This window comes from Neoarius graeffei, chromosome 17 (genome assembly GCF_027579695.1).
Source record: "Neoarius graeffei isolate fNeoGra1 chromosome 17, fNeoGra1.pri, whole genome shotgun sequence".
NCBI lineage: Eukaryota > Metazoa > Chordata > Actinopteri > Siluriformes > Ariidae > Neoarius > Neoarius graeffei.
This window is the reverse complement of record NC_083585.1, coordinates 59,768,471-59,785,477: the sequence shown is the minus strand read 5'-3', so window position 1 is coordinate 59,785,477 and position 17,007 is coordinate 59,768,471. Positions and strand designations below refer to the sequence as shown.

Below are 17,007 nucleotides of genomic sequence, written 5' to 3'. Positions count from 1 at the left end.
CTCTAATCTGATTGGTCGGAATACGTTAATCAGGTTTGTACAGTATGAATGAACGCCCTGCTTCTAATACATTATCGTTTCCATAGCAACAGCTCATTCATTCACAGGAAGGAAACGTGTATAACTCTTGACATGGTGAAGTTTTATGGGCGGAGTCTCCAGCGTCGCGGTCTGAGGTGAAGCTGGAGCTTCAGTTCGCAGGACAGACGAGTTTACACGGTTTCGGTAACATGATAAACTGTCTCACTTTTTAAGAGAGAGATGGAGAGAGAAGAAAAGAGAGGCTGGTGAAGGAGTGATCAGCGAGGACAGGAAGTGATTTGGCCTTAAATGTAACTCTAAATGGATAAAAAGTTTGATATATCAGTCTTTAATTCTTAAAAAGTTTAATCATTATCTAATTACGGTTGTGTAAGAGGAATAAAAACACGTCCAGGTGTGCAGTTTGGGGAAAATAATCAACTTTCCAGTGTCAGGAGGAGATATCTGAAGCACACACACCTTACTTTCACGTGTTATTCTTTCAGCATTGTTGTACTTAAACATTACCCGTTTGTTCCTCTTTATGTGTCCTCTTTCGTAAATATTTGACTCTTCTTTTATTTTTCTCCTCTGAAAGTATTTTGTAGTCTAGACGTCTCCACAGGACAGACGCTCCGATCAACTGCAAAAACAGACACGTGGTAAAAGACACTGACAGTGGAATCTGTCTCTACGCCCAGGATCTGCTCTGTATGAAGGAATTTTAATGGCGACGCTGATATTTAACACCGCGGGCTTCAGTCCACCTGAAACAAAAAAAAAAACACCAAAAAACCCCACAAAAGCAAACCTCAAAGGTTATTATTTCGGTTACCGTTTTAAACGCGAGTACAGACGCTTTTACCCGGACAATATTTTACACTTTAATGGTATTTTTCATATTAATAGTCAGATTTTAAAATGACTTCAGCTGGGATGGATGGTTTCATAAAACAGGTACGAAGTCGAGGAAAAACAACATCATGTGAGCAAACAAACACAAAACAGACACAATTCAAATAAATAAGAGATGAGATTTTCTTTTATTGATCCTCAAGAGGAGAAATTCAGGTACTGCAACAGCTCAAGTCCAGAGCAAAACATCGATAAATGTAGAGTAAGTTAAAAATAAATTAATAAATTAAATATAATAGAATAAAGATCGATACAATATAAAATATGATATAGAATATAAGAAAATATAAAGGAAAAAAAATTGCTTTTTTAACATCTCATCTCATTATCTGTAGCCGCTTTATCCTGTTCTACAGGGTCGCAGGCAAGCTGGAGCCTATCCCAGCTGACTACGGGCGAAAGGCGGGGTACACCCTGGACAAGTCGCCAGGTCATCACAGGGCTGACACATAGACACAGACAACCATTCACACTCACATTCACACCTACGCTCAATTTAGAGTCACCAGTTAACCTAACCTGCATGTCTTTGGACTGTGGGGGAAACCGGAGCACCCGGAGGAAACCCACGCGGACACGGGGAGAACATGCAAACTCCGCACAGAAAGGCCCTCGCCGGCCACGGGGCTCGAACCCGGACCTTCTTGCTGTGAGGCGACAGCGCTAACCACTACACCACCGTGCCGCCCTCTATTATACTTATTAATTTATATTATATCTGTCTTTATCCTATTATATTTAATTGATTTATATAAAACACAAGTACACTGAAATGAAACAAGTCAACAAACAAATAAATAAATTTTACTGTTGTGTGCCAAGATGAATTAGACGATTTATCTTTAGCATATCCAATAAACCGATAAAAAAAATGAATGAATAAATAATTAAACTGTATGCTTCTTGGAAATTTTTAATTCATTCATGTCTTATTGATGCATTCGTGTGTGTGTGTGTGTGAGAGAGAGAGAGAGAGAGAGAGAGAGAGAATATGCATCAGTTCCAGGTCACGGGGTTTTGGACAAATGATTTGTGACCCTGGACCATGAATTAATCCCAGACACTTTAATTCTCTCTCTCTCTCTCTCTCTCTCTCTCTCTCTCTCTCTCTCTCTCTCCACACACACACACACACACACACACACACACACAGATAGATATACATGTGTATGTAAAGATGTGCATTTGTGAAGTTTCTCTCCCTCCCGCGGTCTCTCAGTCCGCTCTCTCACTCTCTCGTGCCTCTCCTCCCTTCCCCTTCTCCACTTCTCCCCTCCTCCTCTTTCCTTCTCTCCTCTCTTCCCCCATCCTCCCCTCTCCTCTCCTTTCCCCTCTTCTCTCCTCCTCTCCTCTTCCTCCCCTCCTCCTCCTCCCCTCTGCTTCCCCTCCTCTCTTCCCCCTCTCCTCCTCTTCTATCCTCCCCTCCTTCCCTCCTCTCCTCTCCTATCCTCCCCTCTCCCCTCCTTTCCCCTCTTCTCTCCTCCTCTCCTCCCCTCCTCCTCTCCTCTTCCTCCCCTCTGCTTCCCCTCCTCTCTTCCCCCTCTCCTCCTCTTCTATCCTCCCCTCCTTCCATCCTCTCCTCTCTTATCCTCCCCTCTCCTCTCCCCATTCTCTCCTTTCTCCTCTCCTCCCCTTTCCTCCCCTCTCCTCTCCTATCCTATCCTCTTCTCCCCCTCCTCTCCTATCCTCCCCTCTCTCCCCTCTCCTCCCCTTTCCTCTCCTCCCCTCTCTCCCCTCTCCTCTCTTCCCCCTCTCCTCCCCTCTCCTCTCCTCTCCTCTCCTCTCCTCCTGCCTCCTCACGTTTCTCGCCTTTGATCAGAGACACTTCAAACGTCTAAAATGACAGTGCTGCAGTTAAAGTGTTGCTCCGCTGCACTCGGAGAGGACAGACGATCCTGTAATGTGAGGACGAGTTTCCTCACAGAGCCGTGTTTTATCAGCTGGAGAGGAGGACGATACGATCAGAAGGGGAAGGGAGGAAATATACAATACATCACGATACTTTACTATAAATCACAGTGTGGTTATATCACCGTGTCAAGGTTTATGAACAAACACCTGCAAAACTGACAAACTTCTGACCCTCTGATTTTATTATTATTATTATTACATTACAATTCTTATTGTATTACAAAAATCAATTATTTTACACTGAAAAATATCTGGAACAGTTTACATTTTATATTTTTAAAGATTTTGCAAACTCTAAGCATTTCAATTGTTCTGCTACACATTTGAGTGACGTTTCACACTTTTTATAACACTTTGTAGAGTTTTTTTTTTTAAACAATTTCAAGCAGAATTTTACACTCTTGGTATCCATTTTACATTTTTAGGAGGCATTTTAGTATATTTTACTTCTTTTATTGCACATTTATTACACTATTTAGTATGTTTTCACGTTTTTAGTACAATTTTGCACTTTTTTACGATACTTAACACTTTTTAGTACACATTTTAGCGTGTTTTACACATTTTATTACAATTTTGGTACACATTTTCAGGCACATTTATACATTTTTGAACAATTTTTATACTTTTTTTTAGTATACTTTTCACATTTTAGTCCACATTTTAGTATCTCATGCATGTTTTAGTGAACATGTACCCTTATCCATGCATGTTTATACATTTTCTTGTACAATTTTTACGCTTTTTTTTAAGTATAATTTACACTTTTTGGAACACATTCTAGTGTGTTTTACATGTTTTATTACACATTTGTTACACTTTTTACTACATGTTTACACATTTTGGTATGCTTTACATTTTTACATGTGGTATTACACTTTGAGTATACAGTTTAGTCCATGTTTACAATTTTTACTTCACATTTAGACTTTTTAGTAAGCATTTTACATTTTTATTTACACATTTTACATCTTGTCTTATAGTTTTGGTACAAATTTTAGTACAATTTTACACTTTAGTGAACATTTTACATTTTTAGGACACTTTAGTATGTTTTACACGTTTTATTACACTTTTGGTACATTTTTCCATTTACGTTTATACATTTTTGTACAATTTTTATAGCTTTTAGTATACTTTACACTTTTTAGTCCACATTTTAGTATGTTTTACATGCTTTATTACACACTTTATACAGGTTTTACTGCATGTTTACACATTTTAGGACAATTTTGCTTGTTTTGTGTGTACCTTTTGTACTTTTTAGTACTGTGTACACATTTAGTGAACGTTTTGCACTTTTATTAAACTTCGCACACATTTTAGTACACTATTTAGATATCTAGTAAACATTTTACACTTGTTTTCGTATACCTTTATACTTTTAGTCCACTCTTCCACGCATTTTAGTGCACTTTTTTAAACCACTTTTAGAGGACATGTCTTCATGTAGGACTTTTAAACCCCCAAATCCCCAACTGATGGCTTCCTGTTCACCGTGTACACTCACTGCGTCAGGTACGATACGCCGGGACCTTCATCATCCACTCTGTGTTCAGTAAACTGGCATTGGAGATCACGTGCTCAACTTTCTTACACGCGTTACTCACAAAAGTATTGGCACCCTGTTTAGGCCGTCAACAAACTTGCTTTGCTGATACTTGAAGAGAAGAAAAGTGACAATTTCGTTCATGTGAGGCCAAAGAAAATCACTCGATGCAACGATGTAATAGCTTTATCACTCAGTTAGCACGGTTAGATTTCGTACTTGTGATGTAAAATAAGCTCTCTAATTGTGTGATGCATACTATTTAAAAAATTAAACTCCTTTCCAGCTTCTACCCTTAGGGGAATCTGAAAAACTAGATGTTAAAGGTACGAGTGTGCTGATGAGCCATGTCGAGATAACTGATATATCTGAAGCACACTTTGTTACATAGACTTTTTAAAAATTCATCTCTGTCCGACTCCTGTGCTAAATCTGCAAGGCAGTGGCTTCAGGCAGCATTTTTACCGCTTCCAAGATAAAAATCTGTCTCATTCAGAAGGTAGAATAAGGACAGCAGTCGTATAAGAAGCATTGCATGTTTCAACCCAGTAATTTTGTTCGCTGGACAAATGAGTCCCTTGAAAGGAAAACATGGCGGTCGTAAATGTGGCCTGACCGCCGTGCACTGAGGAAGATGTTTACAAATGTTAGTTTAACTGGCTGTCTTGCACCAACATTTTCTTTTATACAAGGCGTATTTATGCGTGCCAGAGGTTTCTCTCTCCTCCCCCCTTGTGGTTTCACCAAAACAAAACCAGTGGACCCAGTTTTAAAAAAAAAGACATTTAAAGGGGTACCGAATATAATATATACAGTTGCTGATGTGACAAAGTAACGTATTCTTAAGTATTCTATCAAATTTATATACTAGAAAACAACGAAATATCTTGGTAATTGTAAATATAATACTTTATACGCTAAACCGCACAAGAGTCGCCATTTTTAAAAGACCGTGACGTCAGCGCTACCCACTGCACTTGGAGATAAGCGTGTAATCATGGCGTCGGGCGCATCAAGTGAAAGCGACAGCTCTGTCGAATCGTACGAAGAGATCCCGCAAGACACACTGCAAGCAGGCTATGGCTTAGAAGGGTACCAGTTTGAACCTAAGAGAGGTACTATGTAGTGGAAGTTCATTATGTCTAACTATTTTAAGTTCGTTTCTTAAGACAAGGATTTTTTAAGATGTTCCCTTGTTGACAGTTTCGGCGAGAATCTTCCGCCTTCTTCAAAACAGTCACCAGATGTCGAGTGGTGACGGGGCTTATCAGCTGATGTTACGCTACGGAGGCGTGAACGTCCCGCCCAATTTGACAGGTAGTTCACGCCTCCTGCTGTCAGGTCGCTCCTCCAGGACACATCTGGTGACTGTTTTGAAGAAGGCGGAAGATTCTCGCCGAAACTGTCAACAAGGTAACATCTTAAAAAATCCTTGTCTTAAGAAACGAACTTAAAATAGCTAGGAGAGGTACTCTCGACTCCGGTGATGAAATAAGAGAAGAAAGCTCGGATGACGGCGAGGATGAGACTGATGCTGACCATGGGCGTGGCGAGCGTGGGGCGGGGCAGAGCGTCTGCGTGCTGGTGACACGGCGTGGTGCTCGTGCGGAAAATGTAACGCGGAGTTGCTCACGAGTCCAGCAGAATTTATTTGCTGCAATGAGATAGGCGCCACCCGTGGACTTGCGAAATCGTCGCAAGAGGCAGAAACAGGTATCACACGTGCTATTCCCAACCTCAATGAGCCAACACAACTGGGCACGTACATACGTCATGAGTGTTACGCGGAGAAAATGAACGTGCATTCTGATTGGGTAAAATTAATATCATGGCGGGCTGTTCAAACTGCACGAGCTACTTTCAAAACACTATAACTTTCCAACCTTAGAACAAAACATTTTTGTAAGTCTTGAATAAGGTTCGTTAATGTGTGTTTTATTGTTATATTTACTCTATATATTGCCCTCTGTTCCCCTTTAAGAAGTGACATTTGGAATAACAGTGAATCTGATGTTTGTCAAATGTTTAAGGATAAAACTTTTTTTGAATTTTCATCCTTTAAATCAACATTATGGTTCATTAGCTCATCTGGCCAACAGGTGTTGAGTTAAAGGAGAACTGAAGGCAAATTTTTTTTTATCATCAAAATTCTGTTTCTCATTTTATTAAATATCGGAATGCATTTTTGATCGCTATTTTGTCGCTGCTATAGCAAGTTGTGAGTGTCTGAAATATGCTCTGTAATGTATCAGTCCGTATGTCAAAGCGATGGCCGTAAACGAGATTCGTTGAGACCTGTGCGAGACATCGTAGGACGGAAGTAAAACGTACAGCGGAAATCAAAGTGACCGACATCTGCCAACGTTGTCAAAAGACGCGCGCGCCCTCTTTCGAATGCTGACGTAATCAAGCCGGAAGTTTTGTTTGTTTTGATAGCAATCAGGAAACTTTGAAAAAAGTAGGCGTCATTTAAACTCGTTTTTGTGCAATACTTCGTTTGGAAAACAGTTTTCAAAATGGCGGCGCTGACACCTGGCTGACGCTTCACGTTTCGAAGTCTCGCACAAGTCTTGTGAAGATCTTGCGGGTAAGCGACGCCTGCCGTGGACCGAACGAACTAAATTCAACACGGCTAAAAACCGAATAGGCCGATAAGTATAATATTTAATTGCGATTAGTTGCCAATACGAGTCACGATATAAGGTTACTAAAACCGAAAACGTAATCGAATAACACATTAAGAAATAAAGCAAGTTTACGGTTCTCCTTTGAGAGCAGCTTCTACACAAATCACTTCTTCTCCCTCAATTCTTCACCGATTTTGATTCTTTCTGGTATGAAGGTAGGGGGACCTAGGGTGCATAGAACTTCTACCCAGATTTGCTTCATTACAATTATTAATGAAGTTATGGACTAATTAAGCCTTAATTCAACAGCAGTTCAACAAAAATCGCTTCTTCTTGGTCAATTCCTCACCGTTTTGGATTCTTTCTGGTAAATAGGTCGGTATTCCTAGTGGATATCGCTTCTATATATAGCTTGTATAAAGTGTATATAGCTTCAACATTTATTGTGCAAGGAAGGTGGCCCACTTTAGATCGTTCCTTCTGGACTAGACAGGGCTGGAGTGAGCTACGCCGTCATCGACCGTCTCGTTTTGTAGTATAATTGTCATAAATTTGTCATTTATTGTGTTAATGCAATAGCAGCACACTCAGCAAAGTTCTGACAAATGATCAGCATTGACTCCAAAGTCATTGAGAAGCCAGTCATGAATGTTTCTACACTTTTCTATCACTTTCCTTTGTTGTCCTAAGATCTCCATCTACTGTAGATCTTCAGATCCCAGAATCATTCCCATCCCCTCTCTGTGTTCTCCAGGATCTCGGCTGCGGCAGGAGGACTACCCGCCCCGCATCGTGGAGCATCCCTCCGACCTGATCGTGTCCAAGGGTGAACCGGCGACCCTCAACTGCAAGGCCGAGGGGCGGCCCACGCCGACGGTGGAGTGGTACAAAGACGGCGAAAGGGTGGAAACGGATCGGGACGACTCACGTTCCCATCGCATGCTCCTTCCCACTGGTTCTCTCTTCTTCCTGAAAATCATTCACGGACGTCGGAGCAAACCAGACGAAGGCTCGTACGTCTGCGTAGCTCGCAACTATCTCGGAGAAGCTGTTAGCCACAACGCGTCGCTGGAAGTAGCCAGTAAGTGCTCGGTTCCTTTTAATTTCTGTTCGAAAAGCTTTTTCTCAGTCTTGGAATAATGGTGTTGCTTATCAAGGCCTCTCTGGGAGCGATAGGTTTTCCCCCGGGCCGATACTGAAACCAGGCCACAGTCTTCTTTCAGTGCTGTGTTTCTGACCCCGTGCCCATGCTCTGAATGCAGGAGAGGTTATAGCTCCTTTAGTTTGAATGGTAAATGGTTTCCAGTTTCCTCCTGGGGCTCGATGCTCAATGGGCTCAGTGAGTTGGATAATCTAGAGATGGACAGGAAGTGCTCGCGTCGGTGGGTCTGCATGCTGATCCCGATGGATAGAGCACACCAGATACAGTCGGCTTGAGTAGTTCTTAAAGAAGCTTCTCTAGGTGGTCAGGAGTCATCCGAGATACTAATCCTCTCACACAGTTGGTGTTCAGCAGGTGGTGTGTGTTTGAGGGGAACGTTTCAGTTCTTGGCCAGAGTTTTCTAGCCGTGAATTAGAAACCAGTGGAATGTTTAGAGGGACTGGAAAATAAGGACAGGGTTTTAACACAGTGCCTGGATGTGCTTTCTTTTCTTGATGAATTTAAAAAAAAAAAAAGTTTGCATACCCTTAGGACAAAAAGTTATTTAATTTATGTATTTCTTATTTGTGTTCGGTTGAACTGATGGACAGACGGTATGTTCAGGTTCAGATATTAAAAATAAAACAACATCAGTGTAAAGATTTTTATCGCCATTTCTAAATCGCTGTTGCTTTGTTGTAGATTTTGCAATTTAAGTTCACTTAATTTTTACCTTCTTACAAGTCAGGGCTGGGTTTCCCGAAAGCCCCTTAAGTCTAAGAGTGTCTTTAAGCTAACATGGTTTTCCCAAACAGCGTTGTAGCCAAAGTTGGACTTTAGTTCGCCCTTAAAGGAACAGTCCACCGTACTTCCATAATGAAATATGCTCTTATCTGAATTGAGACGAGCTGCTCCGTACCTCTCCGAGCTTTGCGCGACCTCCCAGTCAGTCACACCTTCTGCGCGCTTCGGCAGCGCATTGATATCTGAGCTCCGTATCAATGCGCTGTCGAAGCGCGCAGAAGGTGTTAGTACGCCTGTCATTATAGTGCGGACTTTCCATAGCATAGAAAATCGCTACGTTTCAATTTGTGTAACTGAACTTGTTTCATATCACTGCTCATATAAACCTATGTAAACAGGAAAAACGCGGAAGAGTTTGGTCGCATCTAACTACAGCCCCCAAAAATACCATTGGCCATACTGAGCCTAGCTACATTGCTAACAGGAGTGACAGCGCATCTGACTGCGTCTGACTGACTGGGAGGTCGCGCAAAGCTCGGAGAGGTACGGAGCAGCTCGTCTCAATTCAGGTAAGAGCATATTTCATTATGGAAGTACGGTGGACTGTTCCTTTAAAGCTCAGAGGCAACGGTTTTAATTTTATGCACATTTGAAACTTTATATGTTAAAAAACCCTTTGTAATTTTCTTCCGGTCCCAAGAAGTATTGTTAATAAGTAATAATTAAAATAATTTAGCGCGGATTGCGGAGAATTTCTGTTCGGCTATTTTCGTGACGACTCGGCGCGTGACGTCATTTAAGACAAACAAACCGCTTGAGTTGAGGATTGGCTTTTTCCGGAAGAGGAGACGAGGCAGGGAGCGTGGAACAAAACCAAGCAGTCAAAGAATAAACGGAGCAGCAACGCTCAAGCAAAACGGAGAAGATTGGAGGGAAACATTTTTACCTTTGCTTGCAATTGACGAGTCAAGAATCCTGAGGGATCCTGTACAATCATTGTGGAAATGAGACAAAGGGATATTTCCTCGCTTAGAGTCGGCTATAAATAGTATAATGCCGCGGATGGCAGGCTAATGTGGCCTACCGGCGCGCTGTCCAGTAATCGTTCCCTATATCCACTAGGGAGGGCGCTTTAATTATTCTTCAAAAGGGCTCTTATTTAGTATTACGACGAAAGTAGGAATTTATCATAACTACCAGGATAAATCGTTTGGGCGCGAGTCTTGTTGAGGTCCGGGGTCACCGCGATCAGAGTCGGCCGAGTCGCTGTCCGATTCCGAGGCCGCACGGTCAAACCAGTGAGCCACGTTCACCGATTGCTTCGCAATGGCCACAGGTTCATACATATACGGTTTCACCTCTCGATGTTCAATTTGGAGAGTTCCTACTTCAAAATCGCTATCAGACATTTTACACAACCTCTCACGACCAAAGTCCGTACACGTGTGCTCGGTTCGCAAGTAAACACAGAGCTGCTCCCGGTCTGTTTGGCTTAAATGACGTCACGACGACGGCCCCCTGGTGGTGGAAGTGCGCATAAGTGAGATATAAACAAACCTTCGGAAACTGGGCAAAACAGTATATTTTAACCGTTTTATTCAATTTTAGGGTGCAAATTAGACACTAGGAAGATTGAATTCACTTTTTGGGTCGTTCTTCTAGACAATAAAGTTGATATTCTACGTTTCACCTCCGACCCTTGCCTATGACCTTTAAGTTACGATCTACCTGGATCACTGTTTCACAACAAAGAGCGTCTCCTCACAGCCAATGCAATGCGTCTCCGAGGGACTCGCAGTCAGTGGGCGGAGACTGGTGTTGAATCTGCTGCCGGGGTTCAGTTGTTTTTCTTGTACATTGCAAGTTAATTATTCAGTAAATATACGCAAAACATTATGCATCTATTTCAATATGTTATGGAACTATGTATGGATATTGTACAGTAATGTCTATCGGCACATTTTAATCATGAGGTGAGTGATTATTTGATTTTGTGGCATAAAAGTGACACATTTCTGCACCTCTAACACTGTGTGTTTGTATATACACGGCCCGTTCCATAATTGCAGGTGCGTTTCAAGTGCTGACTCTGTCCGTCATCATCGTCAACTCTGTTATTGTTAAACCGGGCAGTCGATTAACAGAACTGGCGATAACAGAGTTGACATCGTCCGACATTTTGTGTTTTAATTCCACATGCCAACCTCAAACTAGCTACCGCACGGCATGTATAAAAATAGAATGTTATGGATTTTAATCATATATATTTTTTTTAAATGAGTGAGAGATTCACTCTGATATCACAGCAACAGAGTTGACGAATAATTAATCTCTTGCTGGTGTAAAAATCCTCAAAATTTTGTTCAAATTTAAGTGTGAGAGAAGAAACAGAACACAGCACACCTCACTGCCTCACGTTCTGAAGTTTCCCGCCAGAGGAAGTGACATCACTCGGTGCAGGTGTCATGTGTATGATTAAAAGGCTTTGTGGAGTTTATGTGGCTTTATAACAGAGGTAACAGAGTTGACAAGAACATTGGGATGGATAAACGTATACATATTTTTATGACTGAAATTTCACATAATACAGAAAATAGACTTTCTGTGCAACTGATTTTATTACAGTTAATAGAATGTTAGACTGAATCACTGAGTTGAATGGATGAATCAGGAGTCGAATACAGCCAAAAATGTGGGGGGAGGGGTGGGAGTCATTTAGTTAATGCTTTATGGATAAATTGGGTCGAAAATGTACATCAAGCATCGCTATTGGTGAAAATTTGTCATAATTTGCATTATTGTTCAAAAAACGATTCAATAAAGATTTCTTTTGTGGAAAATAACAAAAGGTTTATCTCCGAGACGCGAAACGTACCCCGAATTCTAGAATGACTCACACATACACACATGTATATAAGGGAGAACATTGCCAACTTGGCATGCAGTGTGTATAACAGTTGAAATAATCCTGAGCGAGCACGGGGAAAACATTTACTGAATTATTTAGCTTATTATTTGCTCATTCTTTCGCGTGAACATTTGTTCATTCTCATCTCATCTCGTTATCTGTAGCCACTTTATCCTGTTCTACAGGGTCGCAGGCGAGCTGGAGCCTATCCCAGCTGACTACGGGCGAAAGGCGGGGTACACCCTGGACAAGTCGCCAGGTCATCACAGGGCTGCACATAGACACAGACAACCATTCACACTCACATTCACACCTACGGTCAATTTAGAGTCACCAGTTAACCTAACCTGCATGTCTTTGGACTGTGGGGGAAACCGGAGCACCCGGAGGAAACCCACGCGGACACGGCGAGAACATACAAACTCCGCACAGAAAGGCCGTCGCCGGCCACGGGGCTCGAACCCGGACCTTCTTGCTGTGAGGCGACAGCGATAACCACTACACCACCGTGCCGCCCCGATACAATATATTAACATATATTTTAATCACTTTATAGTTCATTGTGTGTTTTTTTTTTTTTTTTTTTAATTGAAAACGAACACCATGTGACCTCATCAACTGGCTTTAACAACTACTAATGCCTTCAGCGACTATAGTACGAATGCCTTTAAAAGTTACTAATGGACATGCGCCGCAAAGACGCTCTTCGCAAAGTTGCTCTTAAGACTCCTCCTTATGAATGGGTTTGGGAAAACCAAGTACACAAACAACATTCAGTGCTTAAGAGAAGAGCGTCTTTAAACTCAGTCTTTAGCCCTAAAGTGAAAGGTTTTTGGGGAAACCCCGCCCCTGATCTGATAAAGAAATTGTAAAACATTTTTCTCACCGGGCGGCACGGTGGTGTAGTGGTTAGCGCTGTCGCCTCACAGCAAGAAGGTACTGAGTTCGAGCCCCGTGGCCGGCGAGGGCCTTTCTGTGCGGAGTTTGCATGTTCTCCCCGTGTCCGCGTGGGTTTCCTCCGGGTGCTCCGGTTTCCCCCACAGTCCAAAGACATGCAGGTTAGGTTAACTGGTGACTCTAAATTGAGCGTAGGTGTGAATGTGAGTGTGAATGGTTGTCTGTGTCTATGTGTCAGCCCTGTGATGACCTGGCGACTTGTCCAGGGTGTACCCCGCCTTTCACCCGTAGTCAGCTGGGATAGGCTCCAGCTTGCCTGCGACCCTGTAGAACAGGATAAAGCGGCTACAGATAATGAGATGAGATTTTTCTCACCCATCCGAAAAGACGGGATGTGCAAACTTTTGCACTCAATTGTATATATTGCAAAGTTCTCACATTCCATGACCACTTATTTTTATTCCTGCTTGTTTTGTCAACCGACACCAACTGAATGACCTTTAACTCTCAATTCTATCCAAACCATGCAAAGGATAGATTTCCAAAAAAAAAAAAAAAAGCTGTTTTAAAATAAGCTTTGGGTTTTCAGGGTTTTTTTTAGATTATAGGTTGTCTTGCTGTAAGGAAGTTCCTGCTTTCCAGAGTTGAGTCTACGGCTATAAATCTCTCTCGCTCTCTCTCTCCACTGCCATTTTTAATGAAGGTCTTGCTTTTGGTTTCTTCCATGAACTGCTCGGTGTACCGTATCTTTTCAAGCTCAAGAGGAGCGAATGGGGAGGATCTCAGATAGCAACCACTTTTCAAGTATGCCCAGGAGCTGTCACCAAGGCTCTTGCTGTAATCTAATCGTCCTGGCAATGGGTTGGAAGGAACGCTTGACTGCTTTGAGTTTCAAGTGGAATGTGTGACATTGGCATCTGCTCCTGGGCAGGCAGCGTTTCAGCTCTTTAATCACCTGCTCTCTGAGTTCCTGAATGATATTCAGCTTTTTGCACCCAGTTAAGACTGCGCGGTGGAGTACTGTTTAACTTTCTCGGACAGATTTAATTATACACATCGAAATAACAACGGCTGTGATTAATAAACGTCGTGTGGTCATGTTTCACAGTGTGCTGCTTCATTCCTGTTACGATATCACAAATGCTGGGGTATTACACTACAGTGCTGCTGAATTCTCCGTTCTGATTGGTCAGAAGGTGTTGATTGATTGATTGATTGATTGATTGATTGATTGATTGATTGATTGATTTTCTCGAACAGCAGTCCTGACAGTACCCAGGCATCGAGTCATAGATTTCATATTAATGTGGGTCGAAACTAAGACTACGTTCAGACTGCACCCTGAAACGACCCATATCCGATTTTTTTTTGCCCATATGCGACCTGTATCCGATTTGTTATTGACAATCTGAACGACACAGATCCGATTTTTTCACATGCGACCCAGGCCGCTTGGATATGTGATCCTGATTCCGATGCATATCCGTTATTTTCACATGCGACTGCAGTCTGACCGGACAGGTCGCATTCATGCGACCTACACGTCATCAACAAGAGACAAACGTCACTATTCTGCGTTGGCTAATCCCGCCTCTTTGGTGGAAAACAACAACATTTGTACAGTTTTCAGAATTTAAATAGACTTTTATAGAATTGATCAAGCTAATGGTGGATTTGGTAGGGACCTGGATGTTGATCTGTTAGCCTGATTAAATAAAACAGTTTCTATAACTGATTTATAACTTAAACCATCCTGTATTACAAGATTATAAGATTGTTCTGGAAATTTCCAGTAATTTGACACCTTCGGTCTCATTAGTCTGCTGCCCACATTAATCAGATTATTGTGCGAGTTCCGCCGCCGCCACAAAAACCACATCGCCAGGTCTCGCCTCATCTCCATCGCAAACTGCACTGGTGTTTCTGCACCTTGAGCCAGCGCTGAGAGAAGTTGCAGAATTCAGCTGGCTATAAACAGTCTAAATAAATATTTATAAAAATGTAGAAAAAGTTTATTAATATGATGAAATAAATCTGTGCAAATGATTAAGCCTGAATTAAGAGTTTGGTAATACAGCGGCCGTATCCCAAATGACTGCCTACTGAAGCTCGAGTGCACTATATAGAGTTTAAAAATCCATTACTTCCTAGTAACATGTAGTGCACTTATATAGAAATTAGAGAGACATTTAGGAGTCAACCCTCGTTACCAGGCTACACGTTTTCATTTCAGTTCAGAAACAAAAACACACACGAGACCTCACACTTTAACACTAACCAGATAATTAAACAAACAAACAAACAAACAGAAATCATTAAACATGAAGAGTGCGCTTTTTTTTACGTATTACGTAGATGTGCTTATTACGTGTCAATTTGCACATGCGGGACACTTTTGGGTCGTTTTCCGTTCATATTGGAGATCGCATACAAGTCTCATATAATTGGTAATGTGAACGGCCTAACAAAAAAATCGGATTTCACAACAAATCGGATATGGGTCGTTTCAGGTTGCAGTCTGAACGGAGTCTAAGTTTTTCTGACAAAAAGCTGCTTTTTTTTGTCTTAACATACCATACTGTCCTGCGCACAAGTCTTAGGCACGTGTAAAGAAATGACGTAGACCAAAAATGGCTTAGAAACGAGACGGTCAACGACGGCGTATCTCACTCCAGCCCCGTCTAGTCCAGGAGGAACGATCTAAAGTGGACCTCCTTGCGCAATAAATGTTGCAAGCTACGGTATATACAAGCTGTATATAGAAGCGATATCCACCCTAGGAATACCGACCTACTTGCCAGAAAGAATCCAAAACGCCAAGGAATTAACTGAGAAGAAGCGATTTTTGTTGAACTGCTGCTGAATTAAGGCTTAATTAGTCCATAACTTCATTATTAATTGTAATGAAGCAAATCTGGGTAGAAGTTCTATGCACCCTAGGTCCCCCTACCTTCATACCAGAAAGAATCAAAATGGGTGAAGAATTGAGGGAGAAGAAGCGATTCGTGTGGAAACTGCTCGTTAGGGATTGATTAATTACTCCATATCTTCATTATTAATTGCAATTATGCAAATTTGGATAGAAGCTATCTATATGCACCCCAGGCAGACCGACCTTCCTGCCAAAAATAATAAAAATCGGTGAAGAATTGAGAAAGATGACGCCAAGCAGACTACGGACGACACTTGATGGCATAAACTCATCACCTGTCAGCTGGATGAGCTAACGAGCTTCTTAATTGTGCACCAAAACCCAGTCGCCTTCATTATGTTTTTTTTTTTTAATTTGAAAAGTGCTCTCTTATGGAATATGCTGCTCAGATACAATTTTTTTTTTTCTGTAATGTTTAATTTTGTGCTGGAAAACGAACTAAAATGTTTTTGTACTGACTCGATAATGTAGATGTCATAAAATAGAAATCTGTAGCAAAGTTTGCACTGGAGGGGGATGGGTGCCTTAAGGTGGGGTTTACATTAGACCGTATGAGCGGATCATCAGATTAACGTTTTTAAAACGATTAGCGTGCACACAGCAACGCCAATACACGATTTGCGTGCACACAGCAACGCCAATACACGGATACGCTCGGCTCCGCAGGCATCCTGCGCTCCAAATCACTCCGCCCTGAACAGCGAGTGCCCTCTGGAGGGTGCGCACTCCGGCCCTGCGCAGCTCACAGAGCGCGCGAGTGAAGCGCACGAGCAGTGATTCGGGACTGAGCCGCTGTGTGTGTGATCCCAGCGCATATCACTTACCACTTGCAAGTGGAAGGATGGCAAGCCTAAAGACAATCATAACTACACAATGGGCAGTATTTGCATCAGTATTTGCAGTATTTTCATACTTTTATACTCTTTAATGAAAGGTGATACAAGGCGGAAGTCCACGCCGTTTTTCAGCAGTCGCGTCACATGACCAACGCCAGCGAATCAGGAAGGTGGATGTCACAGTGACGTTGTCCAATGACGACGCCAGCTAGAGCTCAGCACAGCGTATCTGCGTATTCTCAATGTTTACACAGCACCGGACCAGACACGATCTGGATTGAATACGTGGACGCTGGCGGATTCCCGTTTCCCGGCGTTTCCAGGCATTTTAATGTAAACGGACAGTGCATCTGCGAAGAAAACGAGACAGATACGGTCTAATGTAAACTTGGCCTACGATTTTTGCACGGTACTGTATACCGTATTTTCTGGACTATAAGCCGCTACTTTTTTCCTAGGTTTTGAACCATGCGGCTTATACAAAGGTGCGGCTATTCTGTGGATTTTTCTTCCACCGCTAGGGGCG

General features: G+C 42.2%; 1 protein-coding gene across 3 annotated transcripts in view; it reads left to right on the top strand.

Annotated features, from left to right (window-relative positions):
* The window catches only part of robo1 (roundabout, axon guidance receptor, homolog 1 (Drosophila)), a 573,922-nt gene that overhangs the window by 212,761 nt on the left and 344,154 nt on the right, over positions 1–17,007 (top strand). For all 3 annotated transcript variants that reach the window (XM_060897774.1, XM_060897772.1, XM_060897773.1), the window contains exon 2: positions 7,778–8,104. In XM_060897774.1, the coding sequence (XP_060753757.1) occupies positions 7,778–8,104 (327 nt within the window). The remainder of the gene's footprint in view (positions 1–7,777; positions 8,105–17,007) is intronic.